General features: G+C 42.4%; 1 protein-coding gene across 5 annotated transcripts; it reads left to right on the top strand.

The window, feature by feature from the left end:
• Positions 1-597: 597 nt before the first annotated feature.
• Positions 598-16,439, top strand: micu3b (mitochondrial calcium uptake family, member 3b). 5 transcript variants are annotated; one of them, XM_068325558.1, is made up of 15 exons: positions 598-852; positions 2,206-2,353; positions 4,122-4,153; positions 4,267-4,345; positions 6,813-6,860; positions 6,941-7,023; positions 7,107-7,178; positions 8,036-8,077; positions 9,859-9,954; positions 10,450-10,538; positions 10,650-10,821; positions 13,284-13,392; positions 13,885-14,042; positions 14,505-14,573; positions 15,449-16,439. In XM_068325558.1, the coding sequence occupies exons 1-14, from the start codon at positions 616-618 to the stop codon at positions 14,571-14,573; spliced, it is 1,434 nt and encodes a 477-aa protein (XP_068181659.1). In that variant the 5' UTR covers positions 598-615; the 3' UTR covers positions 15,449-16,439. The 5 variants fall into 5 exon arrangements, with proteins under 5 accessions (XP_068181659.1, XP_068181660.1, XP_068181661.1 ...); XM_068325562.1 differs by lacking the exon at positions 598-852 and adding an exon at positions 1,152-1,249; XM_068325559.1 differs by lacking the exon at positions 9,859-9,954.
• The last annotated feature ends 3,305 nt before the right edge of the window (positions 16,440-19,744 follow it).

A 19,744-nucleotide genomic window follows, 5' to 3' on the forward strand; every position in this document is an offset into this window, starting at 1 on the left:
GGACGCGCACTCAGTCTCCGCTCCTCCTTTTATTTATTTCTCTCCTTTATTTCTGCGTCCTCATCAGTTTGGCTGCTGTGGCTGCGCGCAATGCCCCCCCTCCCGGTGCGTAACCTGTTCCCAGCGGATGTCGGCGGCTCATCGGGGCCGTGGAGGAGACTCGGTAGAATGAGCGCCGCGGTGCGCGTACAGGCGCTCCTGGACGAGTTTGCGCTCAGGGGGGGGGGCTGGTGAGGCAGGTGCAAAACCACAGGACTACTGGTGGGCGGGGCCGACACGGTTCAGACGTGCCCTGGCAGGGAATCTGCCCCCCCCCCTCTCCAAAACATAGGAGACACAGCGCGGCTGGAAGACTTTATGTGTTAATTATATGTTAAATTCTAATTACATCCAAAAACATTTAATTTAACCGATTTAAACACACGCGCCACTTTCCTTTTTAATCGGAATATTTCCACGTTTAGTCCGCCCTCCGTGTTCCCAAGTCTTTGAATTCCTGCGACACCTGAAGTACCCACGGCTCGTCTCGCGAGCGCGGAGCAGAAGGCGTCTCGCGCCGCTCCGCTTTGAACCGCTCAGCCGTGAACGCGCACCGACACTCCGGCGTCGAGAGCCATGGCTGCCCCCCGCAGGTGGAGGCATCTCCTGGCCAGAGCGGGAGCGTTTGCGGCGCAGAAACTACCAACATCCTCCAAGGCGGTGAAAGTCGTGGCGGGAGGCGCCTGCGTGGCGGCGGCGGCGGCTGGTGCGGTTTACTACGGCTGGCCGTACGTCGGTCGGCCCGGCGTGAAGAACCATGTCGAGGCTCGGGTGTCCCATCTGCTGCTGCCGTCGGTGTCAGCCACGGATAAGGTAAGGTGACACCCGCAGCAGCTCTACATGCTTTAATTGGCGTGTGTATTTTCTTGTACGTGAACGCACCTCAGTGCTGCGTTCACTGCACACGTAGTCTACGTCATGCTGTGCTCGTGAAGCTACAGTGACGTCAGCAGGTTTTCCTCCTGGAGCTGTCCCCGACCGCTGGTGCTGAAGACGACAATACGGGCAAAGGCGAGTGTCACGTGACCAAACTGCCCACGTGACTGTTTTTCTGCGCCCATCGGGGTAAACAGGAAGACGTCGTTGAGACTCAGTCAGACGCTGTCTGCCAACCAGCTTCATGCTAACGTGAACAACATGCTCATCTTACTAGTGTTGATGTTTTTATTGACTTAAATAAGATAATTGTGTGTATGCGAATGTTTTTAGTGTGAGTCTGGGACAATAACGTTTATTTTACTGTTTTTTTGTAAAAAGACAACACTTATATAATTGAAGTGAAACACTATCAAAGTTAATTGTAAATGTTAGCTTAGCATCCATTAGCATTACTGGGTAAGACTGTACACATAGTTTGGTACGGTAAAATAACATTTAAGATCAAGAGTCATAATACTAATAAATTTATAAATCTTCATTAGGAATTTTCAAACTGTGACTGTATATATTAATTAAATATTAAATAAAATAAAATATTTGTTCCTCAATGTTTATGCTCTCATCTGAACATTTAAAGTATGCAGCTCCTTTACAGCTGATTATAAAGTAATTTTACAGAAATAAATTATTTATACTATTTGGATCAGTAAATAATGAGTCCATGTAGCAGGGACTTTGTTTGGGTATAAACTAACATGCAAACTGTATACAACATATGTAAAACAGCTAAAGTAGGTTCCTGGTGTGTGTAATTTGACTGGTGTCCACAGGCAGCAGGAATCCAGGGACACATGAAACTGGACCCAGGGACTTGGAGGGGCTGACATCTGATGAGAGGTGGAGGTGGTTAGGGAGGGTTTAATGGTTAAGCAGAGGGGGGCATACATTCCCTGGGTGTTTGCACTGTGCCCAGCGGACCTGGCACTGTTCCACCTGATGGAGAGATCTGCTCTGTCTTCACCAATCTAGCTGTCTGATCTGGCTGGTTGGAGCAGTTGTAGGGACATTACCTGCTGCACAGGCATGAAAAATAGGGCTGACACACAGCATTGTTGAATTAAAGCCCGGGCCTCTTTGTTGGTCCAAGTGAGTGAGGAGTTTTGCGACAAGAACAGCTTTTGTGGTGGATTTTCCAAAAAGTGTCTCTCACACAGTATTATCAGGGTTGGTATGAGGTGAAATAGTTCCTAAAGGTGTGTGTCTGTGCATTTCTGTGTGTATTTACAGACCAAGACCTACGGTCTGGATGATGGAGATGTGTACATGTCCTCCCATGAAAACAGATTTCGTCTGTTCAGTTCAATCGAGTGTGAAGGCCAGCTCTTCCTCACGCCACTCAACTTCATCGAGTCCATCACTCTGAGTGAAACCAAGAGTGAGTTGTCCACATTGTCATGGTGTTTGGACATCCTTTTTATGTATTCATATGATGATTATTGGTGTTTTATGTTAGTCAGTCAATGCATTGACTGGACATTTATTCAGCAAAAAGTGTGAAAGCTTCGGAAACAATAAATATTGCATTCGTTTTAGATGAATATTTTTTGACTTTGACATAGTTTTGACAGACATCGTGGAGACTATGACGGTAACGGTCTTTAGTAGCAGCCATGCTCATGGCTTGACTTATGAAGACAAGTAATTGTAAACTTGGTGTTTATTATAATTGTATATTTTTCTAAAGATAAAAATATTTATAAACATAATTTTACTGTTTTTTTTTCACCATCTCTCTTGGACATTGCTGAAACGTTAACAGTACTCGCTCATCCTTTGAGGGGCTTCTCGACATCTGTGGTCTTCTGGAACGCGTCTTGCAGACATTCTGAGCAGTTCCTTCAGCTTCAATCTCTAATTCAAGTGATGCTGGTTCTTTTTGAAAGTCCCTCCTAAATTGTCTTTGCAACTACATTTTCACACTTCCAGTAGCATTTTAGAATGAGCCTCCTTTCTTCAAAGTCTGTCATCATCAACTTCAATGTATTTAAACTGAAAATCACTGATGAACAATTTAGTTATCAGTTGCTAAAGGGTGTATACATATTGAAGTGCTGCAATGAAATTAAATGCCTGCTAATAATTATCCTGTCAGAGAAAGTGGGGGCCCATTTTACCCTTACTAGGACATATAATACTGCACTGCAGATTCTGCATCACCTCTACAAACCATATTCTATATCCATAGAGGTGTACTGGAGCCATCACCATGAATGAGTAAGAGTAAACTAAACATGGTTCCAGAGCTGCTGTTGTGTCCTGGAACTTGTTGATGAGGGCGTGTGAAGTGTCATCGGACAATAAATTGTGGCATGAAGAGCTTCAGTCATAACACCTGCATAAAGATAGACATCTTTACCAGCAACCCCACTTTTATGGCTCATTTATGTGGCAACAAACTTGCAGAGACCCAGAGAGACCAAACAGCTCAGCGTGGGTGTCATAAATATGATGATAAGAGGTTCTGATGACTGGGATTGATTCTGATTTCAGTTGTGTGGCCTGCTGTAATCTATCAGATATGACTTATTAGCATCTAATGAGGAAGGAACACAAGAAGCGCTGGTGTGTTAGTGAACTACATGTTGTTGCTCTGTAGTGGCTAATGCCAGCGCGTTGTGAAATAGTCATTATGGTTTTTTATGGCTATATTGTGGCTGTAAAACCAGATGTTTTTGTCTTATTCTTGTGGATGGTTAGTCAGGCCTGGGACACGATGGCTGTGCGTTTAAGTCCAGGAGCAAATGATAGACGATGATAGAAGTTATCCACTTCAGTCAAACTAACAACTGATTCATGCCCACACACAGGACATCCCTTCGACATCGCTGAGACATAGAACTGAATCATGACCCCAGTGATGGACACTGGCTTTAGACTGTTCCAGTGGAGGGTCACTGCCACCATTATGAGATTTCTCTGTCAGATTTTTTTTAAACAACGTCTCCTGTCTTATCTTCTGCTTTATTGGCTGTTGGAATGCATCTATAGAGATACAAAGCTAGTGTTTCTGTCCTCTTAAACACCTGCTTTCACTTTTGTTTCCTGCTTCTATGTTCCTGATACCGAACCCACTGTTTGAATGCATTATTGTGAGTCAGACTTCATATATTATCCACCGACTGTTAACCCTGTTCTGTTTGTAGGTCGGAGAACGTGGAAGTCCCTCACTAGAAAGGTGAGCACGGTTTCCTCCTCTGTGTAAATCCTGCTGCAAACATTGCATTACGTTGTGTTTACCTGGGATTTAGACATGAGTGGGTGATTTGGGATTTTCTTCTATTCTCACAGGAGTTAGAAAAGATGTTGGCTGATACCCCGCCTGTTTGGAAAGGATCATCCAATATGTTTAGAAATATTCATGAACGAGGTGAGGTATTACAGCCCGAGACATAAACCCATTAGATGTAGAGATACGCTCCACACGTCTGCATGTCCGCATGTTTTCAAAGGAATAAATAGCATTAGAATCTTCATTCTCTCCCCCTAATTTGTAGAAATCTTCTATATGATTATGTGAAGAATTTTTTGTAAGTGTCTGGATGGTCTTTAATCATAAACCAGTTTAAATGTTCTGAGTTTAAAGTGGACGACCTCTTAAAATCAGATTTTAATGAGCACAGAAAACAGATACACTTTTAGTAATGAATGCGTAAACTTCTACTATAAAACTTTAACATTAGATGTAAACTTTAACTTTAAGAAGAAGAAAAACATTTTTGACAGAAGGGGAAGTTTCAGTATTTCTCCTTTGTGCGTTCCTTTTTGTTCAGAGTGTGTTGTGTTGTGTGTTGCCCGTAATCATAGCTTGTCATAAAAACTATGTTATCTCTCCATCAGTTTTGTATTATGGAGATTTATTCTCAAGTAACCTCTGCAGGACTGAGGATGGGTCTGACACTACAGTCTGTTACAGAACTCTGTTGTTACTGCACTAAAAGCCAGTAGGAGCTTTTCTAGAAAGAACTTTGATTTCATACTGAGTTTTATATTACTTTATATTTTATATTATGTTTATATTACTCAAAAACCCAACTAGATAAATCTTTTAAATTATTCTTTAAACCGTATTTTACAAATTTATTGTTGTTGTTTTTTTTTGCTGAGCATCTAGGAAACTCCAGGTCGACCCGATGCTGACGGAACACAGACAATATTTTATCTATAATTGATACCAAATTGTGATGCCTGCTTCTGGGTATTTAATATAAAGTTAATGAATTTTTTTTTTCAAATAAGGGAAGTGATTAGACTTGATTTAAGGTTTTGTAAAATTTCTACCTGACATTCACTGCAGGTAATGTGAACATATTTGAATGATGCATTTCTCCATGAGTTTGCAGCGTGTGAATTATCTGCACTGCTCACCTGCAAACCTCCATTCATAATAATGTTTCATAAAGAAAATTAGGTTGTCAGCGAGAGCAGAGATTTTAAATTTTTCCCACCTGGGCCTGCAGCCTCCTGCTCAGTAGGTCATAGGAGCCGGTGAAGCATCAGATCTCCCTGTTCTGCCCCCACCTCTGTTGCTTTAGCTAAGTGCCAATGCTGGGATTTGGGGCTTTTAATCCCGCTGTTAAACGTTGCGGCTTTGTTGGGAAAAAAGGACTGGATTGATCTGTGAACAAAGCGTCGCTTTAGAGAACGAGGGAGCTGTTTGAACCCAGCTATGTCGAGACATGTCCCACTGGCCACCCCCCTGATCACCACGGACATTATGAGGCTGAAGAATGGCATTGGATTACATCTCTGGGACTGCCACTCCGTATGAAGTGTTTCTGTGGAATTCTTTGTATTGTCTAACAACATCTACTTGAGCTCAGAGGCTCAGAGCGAGCAGGCAGGCGGGTCCCTCCAGGAGTGAAGGTGTGTGGTATTGGTGAAACATGGCTGGAATCTTAAAAGTTTTTTTTTCTCTCTCTTTAACCCGTTTAAGCTCTCCAGGCTTTGAAGCTGCAGATATGTTGTCATTATAGGGCCGTACCTTCCCAACACACAGCTGTGGTGAGAAGATGGAGCCCTTTTTTTATCAGCTTTGTTGAATGGCACACATGACTAATTCCTGGTTCACACCTCAGTTTGCACATGTGGTTCACTTACATTTACGTCTTCTGGTTCGCAGCAGATTTCCAGCCTTTCAGAGGAGAAGCAGATTAGAAGTGACATCTTAGTTTGCTAGCGTTGTTTTTCTTTTCCCTTTAGTATTCCTCTGTCTGGAAATGTCTCCCTGCTGCAAACTCTGTACCTGAATTCTTTTCCCATAACACCAGGTTTAGTCACCCAGAACTATCTGTGCTCGATTCTCTATCTTCCCAAGCAAACAAAAGCTTGGGAATGCTTTCAGAGTCAGAGGAGAGAAGCCTCCTGAGTCGGCTGAGTTGTCTCCTGACACTTACTCTTCCCTTCTCAGTGTCGCACAACAAAAGGAGCTGAAGGACGCGACACAAAAACCTGAATCGGCCATTCTCAATCAGTGACAGATCACTTGAGAATGAATTACACCTTGTTACCCAAACACGATCAGAAGCCGTAGGCCTTAAATTTGTTTGGGTTTGTGTCCAGATAGGTCAGCTCAGTTGTAAAGCCTGTTTGTGTGAAGGGAACACCAAGCATGAAGTAAAACGTACCTTTTAAGATGTTATCAGTGAGAGCGAGAAGATTACTCTTGTCTGCAGGCATGCACTGTTTCTTTGGGTAGCTTATTCATCTCAGGCAGATGACGCTGGACATTTGTAAACACCTTCAGTTCCCTGCTTCAAGCTGTTTGGAGATGTTTTGTTTGAAAAAGGGAACTTTTAGTTACTGGTCCTTAGCTTGACAAATGTCTTCTCTTCCAGGTATCATCAGTTACACAGAGTACCTCTTCCTGCTCTGCATTTTAACAAGTGAGTGTATATTTAAGCAGCACAATTATCCTGAAAATGAATGTGGGAATAAAGAATGAATGTGAACATGTGGATTTCAGAGCCCCATGCAGGCTTCAGGATCGCTTTCAACATGTTCGATGCAGATGGGAACGAAATGGTGGACAAAAGGGAGTTCCTGGTGGTGCGTGCCTCATTTCGATGGTCACAGGTTGAAGTTTTGGTCCCTTTTTGCTAAAATTCTACTGAATCACATGTTCTCCACAGCTGGAAGAAATTTTCCGCAAGAAAAAGGACAGAAAGGAAGTTGCTGAAGACGTTCAGAGATTTGACCAGCAGGTATGGTTTCGCTTTAGGATGTTGTTTAACAGCTGTAACGTCTGTTTTAATTCATGTTCCATATATCAGCAGTAGAAACGATGACTGTGCATGTTGTGAAGGGAGTTTGTGTTAAGCGTGTTTTTGCTGCTGGGTGCTCATCAAGTGTATGGTAATGGATCGTCAGTGCAGTCTGTGACCTTATTGAGGTGGTTCAGATCGTTTCATACTGGAAGATGAATCTAGAGACAAATTAGCTGTCAGTTTCACATGACTCACAGTTCTTTAATTAATTTATAATGGTTAGTGGTGCTTTACTGACTCCTAAATGTGAACCGGTGTCGAACATGACACGACACGACATTACACACAGAGTGCTTTTGCTTGTCGTGTTCCTAGAGAGACCGCAGGCTGCACGGGGGTAAATGTGGTTGTGCAGGGTAAAACATGCCTGAGACTTTCATCTCTCGTGGGCTGTTGTGTGCTGCATGCAGGTGGATGTAAACAGGCAGAGCTGAATAGAGCGATAAGAGCAACTCTTTGAGGTCTTATCACATAAACACAACATAGAGGAGGCTATTCTGCTGGCATAAATGTTTAGCATCTCCAGATGGTTGGGCATTAATCTGTAGCCCTTATAACCATCAAAAAGATCATTAGAATGGGTACTCGAGATTTAGAAATATAACGCTGTTAGAAGATGGGGAAGATGAAGATGAGGACTATGGGTACGTTCACAAAATACAGGAATAGCAATAAAGTCCTGGATCACTGTTGAAGTCACGTCATTTAACAAACGATGACTTCAGCAGATAACTGAATAATTTCTAGCTGCCTTGAATTATTAATGAATCTTTCGTTCCTCTCTTGCGTTTCAGAGCCTGCAGCTGTACGGTCCTCATAGATCCCAGACACACACTGTAAGTATTGTTCGTTTTCCCTGGAAGAATAAGAAGCATTCTGCTTGTTGCATGTGTGTGTTTTTGGCATGCACACACTCTAACCTGATACACACACGTGTCTTAAAGGCCGATACCACCTGTGTTTGTGTCTGTTAACACTAGATAGCTTAATGAAGAATCACTGGAAGTCACACACACCGTCGTGTCCTGAAATAATGATGGGTGTGTGTGTGTGTGTGTGGTAGTGCCGTGGGTGCACCTTAGATGATTTATGAAGCAGTCGTTTGTCAGAGCAGCTCTCACCTGAAGACTGACAGCAGGTCTTGTAGACCGCCATGTGTTATTTTTATAGTGTCTTCTTTGGATCATGTTACCTTTTTGCGCTGGTTTGACCATGAAGATGCTCATCAGAGAGGAGAGACAGTGCTGTGAAAAGACCTAAACACACACACACACAGTGGAGCCCACAGCTAAATCAGAGCCTTGCCGATCTTTCCAAAGCACCGTTTGAAGACTTTCCCCTGAGGTGTGTCTTTTTTGTTGTGATTTCTTCTGCTGTTCTGTAGGTAACTTTCCAGCAAAAAGTTCAAAAGTCAAATCTTTTCAAAAACACATATCAGGCGTGTCCTCACTGCTGTGGTTGGGCTTTCCCCACTGCATTCTAATTACATGTGTATCAGGATCTTTTCACAGGATGAGATGTGACGCATTAAAGAGTTGTTCCGTAATTAGGTGTAGGATCATGTCGTAAATCTCTCTCTGTTGAAAAGAGACGAGGCTCACAGTTGGATTTGTTCTCTCCGCTGCCTCAAACGCCCTCAGGCTCAATGAATTAAATAAAAAAACAACTTAGTAAGACAAATAAATGTTATGGAATAAAACAAACTACCCTGGAGAACACGTGTTGATGGCAAGTGTCCATGTTTGGTTGGTTACCAGCTTTTGAATGAGGTGATGTTGAGACTTGAGACTAAAGAAATGATGAAATGATTGAAAAAAGCAGAATGAAGATTGTTTCAAACTAGCAGTTACAAATCTGGATTTTTTACAACTTGAAAGACAGATATTCTGTGATTTTATTTTATTTTTTGCATGTGACACAAGTTGAAAACTGTTGTTTTTCAGTTCAGCTGTCGTTCTAGTCGTCTCACAGCGGCTGCAGGAGTGAAGCAAACTAGTAATGATGATAATAGTCCTGTTTGAGGTCACATCACTTTTGTTCTAGAAAACACTGAGCTGGAAATACATGTTAAGAGTTTTTAGCACGCATAAATACTCACCATTATCTTCTACATTTACCTCTGAAAGAAGGTCTAATCTGAAATGTCTCATCTTTACGTGTTTCCTAACTGCTGCTTGTCTCTGCAGTAGGTGAAAGGTGTTGAATAACCTGCATTTACCTCCGACTGTAGCATCAAATAATTGTATTGGCTGGGTTCAGTTACAGAGCTAACACGAATCACCCTCCAGGCCTCATGCCCTGCATGCTTTGCGCATGTATTAGGTGTGTCGGCTCAACGTCCTGCCAGAAGGCTGCATGCATCACTGCAGAGGAGGCTCATGTCAGGACTGATGGGCCCCTCAGATACGCCGGTGTCGGCCCCTCTCTTTCTCTAGCTGCCGGTTCCTCCTGTCTGACTTTGTTTTCTGTCTCCTCATCTTCTTTCTGGTCTGTGCATCTCTTTTCCTCCTGCCTGCCACAGTGTCCACTCTGGTCTTTTGTCCTTTTTTCCTAATCTCAGTAACATGTGCACGATGTAATTTGTCTTTTAACAGCTGTGCTTCACCTGCTGCCACAGGTTCTTAAAAAAGACAGCCAGCATGTGGAAGCCAAAGGCATGTGGGATGTTCTCAGACGGGGCACAAGTCAAGTTCTGTTTTCTGATTTAACCGAGGTAGCTGTGCCCTCATTATGATACCTCTCCATTAGGAAGTAGGCATAAAGTTCTGACGGGCCTCAGTCGTTTGTTCTGCAGGAGCTCTTAGGTGGTGTGTTAGCGAGCCCTGAGGAAAATGCATCCATCTCCTTGTTTGTAATAGCATATCCTCTGCAGAGTGTTTAATGAGACTGCACATAGTTCATGTTCTTAGCATGCAGAGGTAGGAAATGCTGGTTTGGTGCCAGGCGCTGTGAGAATTAACCATTAACTCTGAGTAATTATTCAATAGCAGAATGTGGGCTTGGCCATTAACTAAAATCGTTACTAAGAGCCTTCAGCACGGTTAAATAAATCACTGTTAATGTTTGATGTGATCTAAGACTCTGAACAAAGATTTTGTGTAAAATTGCTCAATGTTAGAGTGACTGCAGGAACCAGGTTTGTGTTGTGGTTTGGTTCCTATGCAGGTTTGTATTTACATTTAACGCAGCTGCTTTTCCTTCATGACAGCACATGGATGAGACAACAGAAACAACGCTGCTGGTGCATTTCTTTGGGAAAAAAGGCAAAGCTGAGCTGAAATTTGAAGATTTTTACAAGTGAGTTGAAAAACTTTTGTGGTAAACGATGGCGCTGCTGAGGAAGTTATCAGGTGATGGTGCTTTAGTTCTATTCAAACTAGAGCCTCTGTCTGTCCGTCTCTCCTCCAGGTTCATGGACAACCTGCAGACGGAGGTGCTCGAGATCGAGTTCCTCTCCTACTCCAAAGGCCTGCCCACCATCAGCGAGGAAGACTTTGCTCGCATCCTCCTTCGCTACACCAACATGGATGATGTCAGCGGGTATTTGGAGAATGTGCGCCACAGCATACCGGATGAAAAGGTGCGGTTTGTTTCCCCTCAGATTTACTCTGTCATCACACGGCTCCTGCCATTCCCTGTCTCAACAGAGTAGCACTGGTGCCACACAGTATCGTGTAATTCAATACAACTCAACAGCTAAAGAACTGGACAGGTTTTTTTGTTGCGATGTGCTTTTAGAGGAAATATGTATTCAGCTAATGGACACTTATCTCTGCCAGTGTTTCCAGGCCATAGTTCATGTTTCCAGGCTCATCAGAGGGACGTCGACCGTGAACTTAGTCTGGGTAGAGAGAGACCTCTCACTATGGAACACAGGGGGTCAACATTCTGTTTAACAGTCAGAGTATTCATTTGTCCGACCAGATAAAGTTTATTATCTGCATCATTTAGACTGTAAACCCAGAAATGTACTCAAGCAGGACTTAACATTAATGTTTGCCCTGGTAAAGTAAACTCTCTGTTTGAGTCAGTGGGTTGCTCCACCTGGTTGTCTGGGCAGGTTAACAATAAATATGATGTCTAACAGAAGTCATCAGAGAACCTGGACACTGAGGACAGGACATTCAGAGATCCAGGGGTGAATGAGTAGGACCGTACGCTCATGCTGGCTGCTCCAACCAGAGCAAAGCTTATGGTCTGGAGCAGGAGGGACCGGATGTCATGTCATGTGATGCGGACCAGTCGTGGACCGTGTTCTGAGGTGTTCTTGGCTGCGCCCCAACACTGATCACTGAAGGGAGTGGAAGAACTGACGATGATGTGCACCTCTATAAAGACGCTGACAGACAGAGACAAATGTACTGTCGTCTACCTCAGTGTTTCAGGAAGCTGGTTCTGAAGCAGAACCACTACTGTGGCTGGTTTTACTGGAGTAAACCTACAGACGAGTGTGAATAATTAAATCTACAGAATATATCTTTGTTTTACCAGAGAATGAAAGACAGAACTCCAGGGAGTCTTGTCTCTTCTGACCACACATCACTCGTTTTCGGTACGTGTACAGGCATGATGATTACTACACCTGGCACCCTCATTGTGATGACAAAACTTCAGGAAGTCAGAAAATATTTTCAGCATGTAACGTCAAGTAAAATCACAAACTACCCTTCATTTGAACAGAGTGTGAATTATTGGGCTGCAGAGATGCTTCTGCAGAAAGCCCTGTTAACTGGAGAGTTACTGGGGCTTCGTCCCGTTTCTAGTGTCTATGCTGAGCTTGGATAACTGCCTGAATTATTATATTTAGCTTAAAAACACAAGAGTGATAAAGTCCTGTAGAAGTCTTATCATAAAACCACTCAGTTTTTCACAGACGTTGAATCAGATTTTAGAATCACAAACTGCAGGTTGGCCTCAGGATCAAGAATCTTTTGCAGCTTGTTCAGCTGTCACGTTTGAGAAAGGGAACGGCGTTGATAAATGCCACCAAACCCACAGCAGGAAGCGTTCCGATCTGCATTTATATGTGGATCCACACCAGATGTAAACCAACCCTCTAAATATGCCTGAGAAAAATAACTTTTTAAGACACTATAGTTGACAAAACTGATGAAAGAGCTCCTTTTTCCAAGATCCATCCTCCCAACCAGTTGAATAATCTGTTTGCTGTTTTTTGCATAATTCTACAGTCAAAAGCATTCACCAGTGGACGTGGGTACAGTGGTACAGTCGTGTAGCACTTGTTGGTCTAGTGAGAGTACGTGTTTCTTTTGATACTGCTCTGTGAATTAGCTGCTGAGTGAGACGTCCTCATTTCAGCTTTAATTTGTTTTTTTGCTCTTGGCACGCTGACCTGCTTTTCAGCCCCCTGGAGTAGCCTGTTGCTAGACGTCCATTGATCGTCAAGTGGGTCTCATCATTGGGCTGAGCGATATTTTATGGCCCTCACCTTGTTAAAACAGCAAAGCGTCACAGATTAGTCATTACTGCGTTTGTTCCGACCGTGTGAGTGTTGTGTGTTCCGTGCCCCCCACCCCACCACCCCCCCCCCCGGCCAGAGGAGGAGCTGCTGGGTTGCAGGATGGTTGAGTGGACATCAATGGGATCAGTGTGTGAGTCGTCAGCCGAGCCTGAGATGTTTGGGGATTCATCACTTTTTTTGTTTTTGTTTATTCAAGTATCAGGTTAATCTGCCTCGGAAAAGTCTGCAAACAGCCTGACCTCTCCCCAAAAGCTACAATCCTCCCCCCGCTGCTGACAGCTCAGCGTGTCCATACGGCACAGGGAAAATCCAGCAAACTATACTTTGTGTGTGTTTGGGTGTGTTATCTATCTGCTGGCTTCAAGCCCCCCCCCCCAAACACACACACACACACTGAAGGATTCCCCGCAGGATGAAAGGAAGCAGGTTGTGTGAATTGTAGCGCGACCCTTTGCAGGAGTGCTGACACATGTAGCACTTTATAATTTCTCATGTTGCGTCCCACAAGCGTTGTGTTTCATAAATAAAGGCGCCGCTTTGATGTCATTCTCTCTTTGCAGGGAATCACCTTCGAAGAGTTCAGGTCCTTCTTCCAGTTCCTCAACAACCTGGAGGATTTTGCCATCGCCATGCAAATGTACAACTTTGCCAATCGTTCCATTGGTCAAGGTAGAATCTCAGAGTCTTTAATTGCAGACTAACCCAAATGACGTGGTTGTTTAGTTCCACGGTTCTCACTTTGCAACAAACACCGTCTCATTTCACATCTGTTTGCAATTACTTAAGATTATTTGGTGAATTTCTCCAGTAGCAGTCGTCGTAGAGTAGCAGCTCCACTCAAGTCAAATCAAGGCTCACAAGAATGTTTTATTTATCAGCTCCAGTAATAAACCCTAATTATGATGGTTCATATTTATTTTATATCAAACTTTGCCTGCTGTAGAACCAGGATTACATAACCAAAAGTGTGTGGACACTCGAATATGTCATCTATATGTTATCCTATGACGTAATGCTGCTATAACAGTCTACAAACATTATTGTATGCCATTAGAATTACTTCAATTTTGTACTTACACTCAAATACATCTGTTTAGGATCTAACAAAGTGCTGATGGCAGTGTTTAGTCCCTCATAGGTGAGTTCTTCACTTCCTCTCAGGGGAGTTCACGCGTGCCGTCTATGTAGCTACGGACATCAGGCTGAGTCGTCACCTGGTCAACACAATCTTCAAAATCTTCGATGAGGATCACGATGATAAACTCAGCCACAAGGAGTTCATTGGGGTTATGAAAGACCGGCTGCACCGCGGTGAAAGGGTGAGACAGCTCCGTTTGAATGCCACCGGTCTGTCTGCCTTGAGAGAAGAACCCACCTGGTTCCTTCTCATGAAGACACCATTATTGTTACTGTCTGCTCCTTCTGTGTGTGATGCGTGAAGGACACCATGTGCACAAGTTCTAGCTAAATTGCACTTATAATTATTAGTTCATGTAATGATATAATAAATACCTGCACACCATAATGTGTGGATGACACTCTGGGCATATCTAATTTTTGAAACGCCAGGTCTGAAGACGCCGTTCATTCATTTTGTGAAATTATACTGCCATCTAGTGGAGGATTATGAAATTGTTTTTAAATCAACTCCTCTCTCTCTTTCTCTCCCTCTGTCTCTCTCTTTCACACACACACACACACACACACACACACACACACACACACACACACACACACACACACACACACACACACACACACACACACACACACACACACAGGGAGTCAAACTGGAGGAGAAATTCACCTCTTTTAAATCCTGTTTGAAGAAGGAGCTCTCTGGAAAATAGGTAAAATATTTTCTCAGGCCATCAACCTTTCAGCTTGATCTGTGTGGTTTTGAGGTGCTGCAAGTCAGTGGTGTTTGCTTCGTCTCTGCGAGATATAAACCTTATATTTTGGTTCTTACTAAATGCATTGCTAAGTGACCCTGGTGACTTTAACCTGTTTGTTTTTTTTGTAAACCCACCTGCTGTTTTTTGTTTTTTGGTATTCAGTAATCCCTCACGTATTCGTGCTGGTGCACATCTTCACTACATTGCGGATTTTTAGTAGGTGGTCACGTGATCCCGAACGCACATGCTATTGGGTGACAGCATTCGTGTGTGCGATTGCGTTGCAAGTTTACTTTAATACAGAAGTATTTTAAACAGTCGATAAGCATGTGGGAAAAGGTAATACAGATGTAAGGTGGTTTAATATCACTGTGTGGCGGGTTAATAAATATTTAAATTACCGTAAATAATAAAATAAATAGTTGGTCGCTATATTGTGTAATTTCATTTTTCGCGGGTGGTCCTGGGACACATTAACCACGAGTAATGAGGGATTACTGCATTCTGGATTTTTTCTTATTATTATACTGGCTCCTGCTTTTTCCTGTACGATGAATATCCACAGCTAGAATAAGTCTTGCTGAGGACCCAGATTTATTTCTCCATACTTGCAGACTTGCTGTAACCCTTGTGCTCCATGACTGTTTGTTTAAGAGGCGTAAGAGTTTTAAGAGTCTAGTAGACTCGTTTGCATTATTTAATATAGAAGAAAGAACTGACTGTGAGAAACATTTACCTTGGTCTGTCTTTATAGTGAAAGCACAATGTGTTGGTTTAATCCACAAACCTGACTGGATCTGTGTTTATCAGCTTGTCTGTTTTGTCACCAGGTGGAAATCCCATCATCGGTCGTCCAGCAGGAAGAGCTGTGGCTCCGGTGTTTCAAGCTGGAGGAGATGGGTTCAGAGCCCGCTGGCTGTTAGCAAAGGATACAACTAACAAGAACTAAGAACTACCCATAAGAACCTGATGAGAACTCATTTGGGATAATGAATTTGTCGTACTGCTTTTGCCTGCTCAGAAGAGCCATCTGTCTATTTATCTATTTATCTATCTATTTATCTATCTATCTATTTATCTGCCTGTCTGATTGTCTCCGTCATCAAATTACTTACTTGTAGATACAGTCAGACATTATTAAACTTATATTAAACTAGGGTGAATTGTTGAGACAGGTTCTCCTTCTCTCTCCAGTCTGATTCTGTTTGGAGCTCCTTTCACCTCTGTAGAACCTCTGTATGGATCAGCACCCCCCCCCTTCTCTATATGCGCCTCCTCTCTCATACAGCCCCCCCCCCCCCTCGGACTGAATAAGCTCTGCTTGTGTTTTGTTTTTCTTTTTTTCATGATTGAACTCCAGGCAGCTAATGCCATTGGTGGCTGGTAAAGACAGGCGCTATTTTGAGGCCGCGAACAGAGAAGACCTCTTCATAAATAAATAGGAAGGACATTGACTCTCTTTGTTCCACTTTTGGACACTCTGCTTATTATGCTTCTATTTATTACAAAGGAGCATCCGTTTAGACTCCTTTAGGAAGAGTTTACACTTTATTTTCCTGATTGAAATCCTTGCTGCACACCCTATTACTGGGCACTACTGATGGAAATGTGTTCCCGACTGGTTTGCTTTGTGAAGAACACTGAAAACGGCACTGTCTGAAGATATTACCATTGTTACATACTGCACTGTTAACACACCAGACTACTTCATATTAGACTTTTGGATGTTTGGATAAGTTAGTCTACCTCTGGTGGTTTGGAAAACTTCTAGCCATATGCTATTTAAAATCAGGCCTTGACTGTTACGGATGCAGTTATAAATGCACAGTGAAATAAATATAAAATATTGTAGTTCTTGACCTTGTTTGTACTCTATGTCCTCCTCACACCGAAGCAACGTTCTCTGATCATTTTCATTACTATCGGTAAGCTGCAGCCATTTGAAGGTACAGACTCTAATGTCAGTGTGGGTTTGTAGGTTCTCAGTCATCCAGTTCGAGGGAAATCAAGATCGTAAAACAATCAACTGGACTTACTTTAGGTTGTTGAAGATGTTTCACCTCTCATCCAAGAGTCTTCTTCAGTTCTGACTGGTAGTGATCAGATACTGACACCCCTGCTGGAGCAGAAAACAAAGGACTGAAAAGAATCTTTCGTCTACAGCAGGGATGTCAAACTCTTTTCACTGAGAGCCACATCAGCACAATGGCTGTCCTCAAAGGCACAGATGTAACTTATAAATGTAACTAAATGTAACTCATTCATTTTCCAACCGCTTGTTCCACTGAGATGTAACTCAATGTAATGTAAAACAAGTGTAACTACTCCCTAATGTTAAATAACTGAATTTATTACTTATTCAAGTTACAAACATTACAGTTGCAAAGAAATAATATATATATAATATAATGTATGTATAATATAATTTATCAACCAAGGATGAAAGCTATCCAAGCGAATTAAGAAAAATAAAAAACTAAATTAAAACACAACTGAGGACATTAACTTTGTTCAAAACGTTTTTGTTAGAGTTAAAATGGCCTTAATCACTGCATTTTGGGAAATGTAGTTTTGGTCACAGCATACTTTTGACCTATTTTGTTAGATTCTCTGACCTTTTATGCTCTCGCGGGCCACATAAAATAATATGGCGGGCCACCTTTGGCCCCCGGGCCTTGAGTTTGACACGTGATGTATGGTGTTGAGGAACATCACCAATGCAGTTGATCAGATTGATAACAGGACTTACTTCTGCTGTCTATGGACTGTTGTGACTATCAAAAGCCAAATTTAGTCACTGAGTAGAGAAAGCAGTGTGTCAGACTGACACACATAAACATGCAGTTGTGTTATTTTACCTTTCAATTAAAAAACCCCCCACACATTCCATGCAGATGGATTATGACTAGACTAAGACTGTGTCTTTGCTGTCAACAGACGCATCAACCCCCACCTCACAAAACAGAATCACAGTCATGCACAGGTAATATTCATTAAGTAATCAATTAGACACTCATGCACCAACACACCCATACATACAGTATATGCCACACCGACTACCCCAAATGACTAGACATGAAGTAAATCCTTGCCTTTACATTCCAGCCCCTAATTATTATAATAATTACTAAACAATAGCAGCAGCACAGAAATTCAATGCAAAATACATCAAATCAACACATTTTGAACACTCTTTTTTGTACAGAATAGTTTAAAAACACTTTATATTCAATGTCTTTGAACAAACAGATGTTTCATGTACTCTACTTGTTTCCACTTAAGTAAATCATACAAGTCATCCTTTTCCTTTGGCAAGATCCAAAGAAGATCTGTTTCTTTCAACTTCTCCACAGTAAGAAGGCATGGAGAAATTCTTTGATAACTTGCAGCTCCTTGCTCAAAACATCTTTCTGCTCCTTCTCGTCCATCTTTGAGTGTGATAACACTGCCATGACCGCTTTCCTCTTAGTCTAGAAAATCAAGAGTTTATTTTTGAACCTAAAGCTCCATTTATTTTTTAACCTAAGGATCATCTTGCTGTGATGGTTCTTCTGAGCAGTCTGGGTCTGCAGGCCACTCCTCCTCTGATAGTAGCAGAAATTGTTGGCCACATCATCCATGAGAAAAGGTTTCACTCCAAGCCCCCTGGAATCAAGAACTGCTGGACAAAGTGCTCATATATCTCCATATCTGTTATTTATCCACTTCTTTCGCTGAAAGCCACCTTTGACACAAAAGATTTTGGTAGAGAGCAGCAGCCTCAGATTCAGAGACCACGGCGACAAGACAACATAAAAGTTGTGCATGATGCTGTTATCTGCTGCACTTTTGCAGAGCAGAATTCGCACAGCTTAGTGATGAGGTTGCCCCAAAGAGACATACACACACCCTGTACTCCTCCATAGGTTGAGAGAAATCCCCACCAGGCCAGCAGAGAAACCTCAGCGAGTCACAGTCTTCAGCTGGCACACAACCTTGATGATACATGGCCTCAATATCTGCCATCAAAACAATGGGTTCTTTCCTGAATCTTGTTATTACTCCAATCAATCAACTGGTAAAATATGGTCCCTGCAACAGCTGTGTGTTCACTGATGTACCTTGGAATGATGAAGTGCAATCAAACACCACCCTGATCTAATCTAGTTTTGATCTTTGACCTATGCATTTAGGTCAGGGTAAAATTTTGAATTCAGGGGTGCCGCGGAATGTTGCAGTCTGTGACTGCATTGGTTCTAGTTTGACTTCTTTTTGTAATGTCTTTAATGCCTTTAATTCTTTCATGTCTCATTTAATGTACTCTCATTAAACAAACCTCTCGACTCAATTCAAAACACTTCCTTATTGACAGTGCAATCGGAAGTACCCCAAAAATGCCAAGATTAACAAGACAGAATTTGGCGCCTTTCTATGATGCAGTCATCTGTGCTGGGGATGTCAGTTTTGATGTTCACAGGGTCATCATGTGTAACTGCGGTCCATACTTCGAGTGAGTAACTTCATGAACGCCAGCGTAAACTGATGTAGTTCATCACTGAACTCAGCACAAAAAGACAATTATGCAGCACAATTATGACAAGTTCAGGATCGGCCAGTCACATTAAAAGTTTCACTGCGACAAACCTATTTGGGATAGGATGGCGGCGCGTGCACACGCAGCGGCTCCTCTCCCTCCCCCTCGAGCGGTTCTTTCGTGTGTTTTTTACTGCCTGTGGGTCTAACTAAGAGGACTAATTTCATCTTGGCTGTATACATAGATAGATATATACATAGATATATACTTTATTAATCCCGGAGGAAATTGCACATATCCACTGCTCAGGCATTAAATAATGAATAAATACTGGATAAACACCAGGAGAAAAAGAAAACTGACATCACAGGACATAGCACAAGACATACACTACACGAACAGACACATGCAGCACTAACAGGACATATACTAAACTAAAACTGAAATATAAACAGTATAAAATTAATTAAGATAAAATAACAAATAAAAATAAAAAGTGAAAATTAGCATGAGGCCCACATGGTGGGTAAGGTACACCCTTCTTACAATGTAAGGCATGTCAGTAATATTACAACATCATCTAATATTACATCTAATATTACAACGTTCAGAT

This window comes from Antennarius striatus, chromosome 10, assembly GCF_040054535.1.
Source record: "Antennarius striatus isolate MH-2024 chromosome 10, ASM4005453v1, whole genome shotgun sequence".
Classification (NCBI taxonomy): Eukaryota; Metazoa; Chordata; class Actinopteri; order Lophiiformes; family Antennariidae; genus Antennarius; species Antennarius striatus.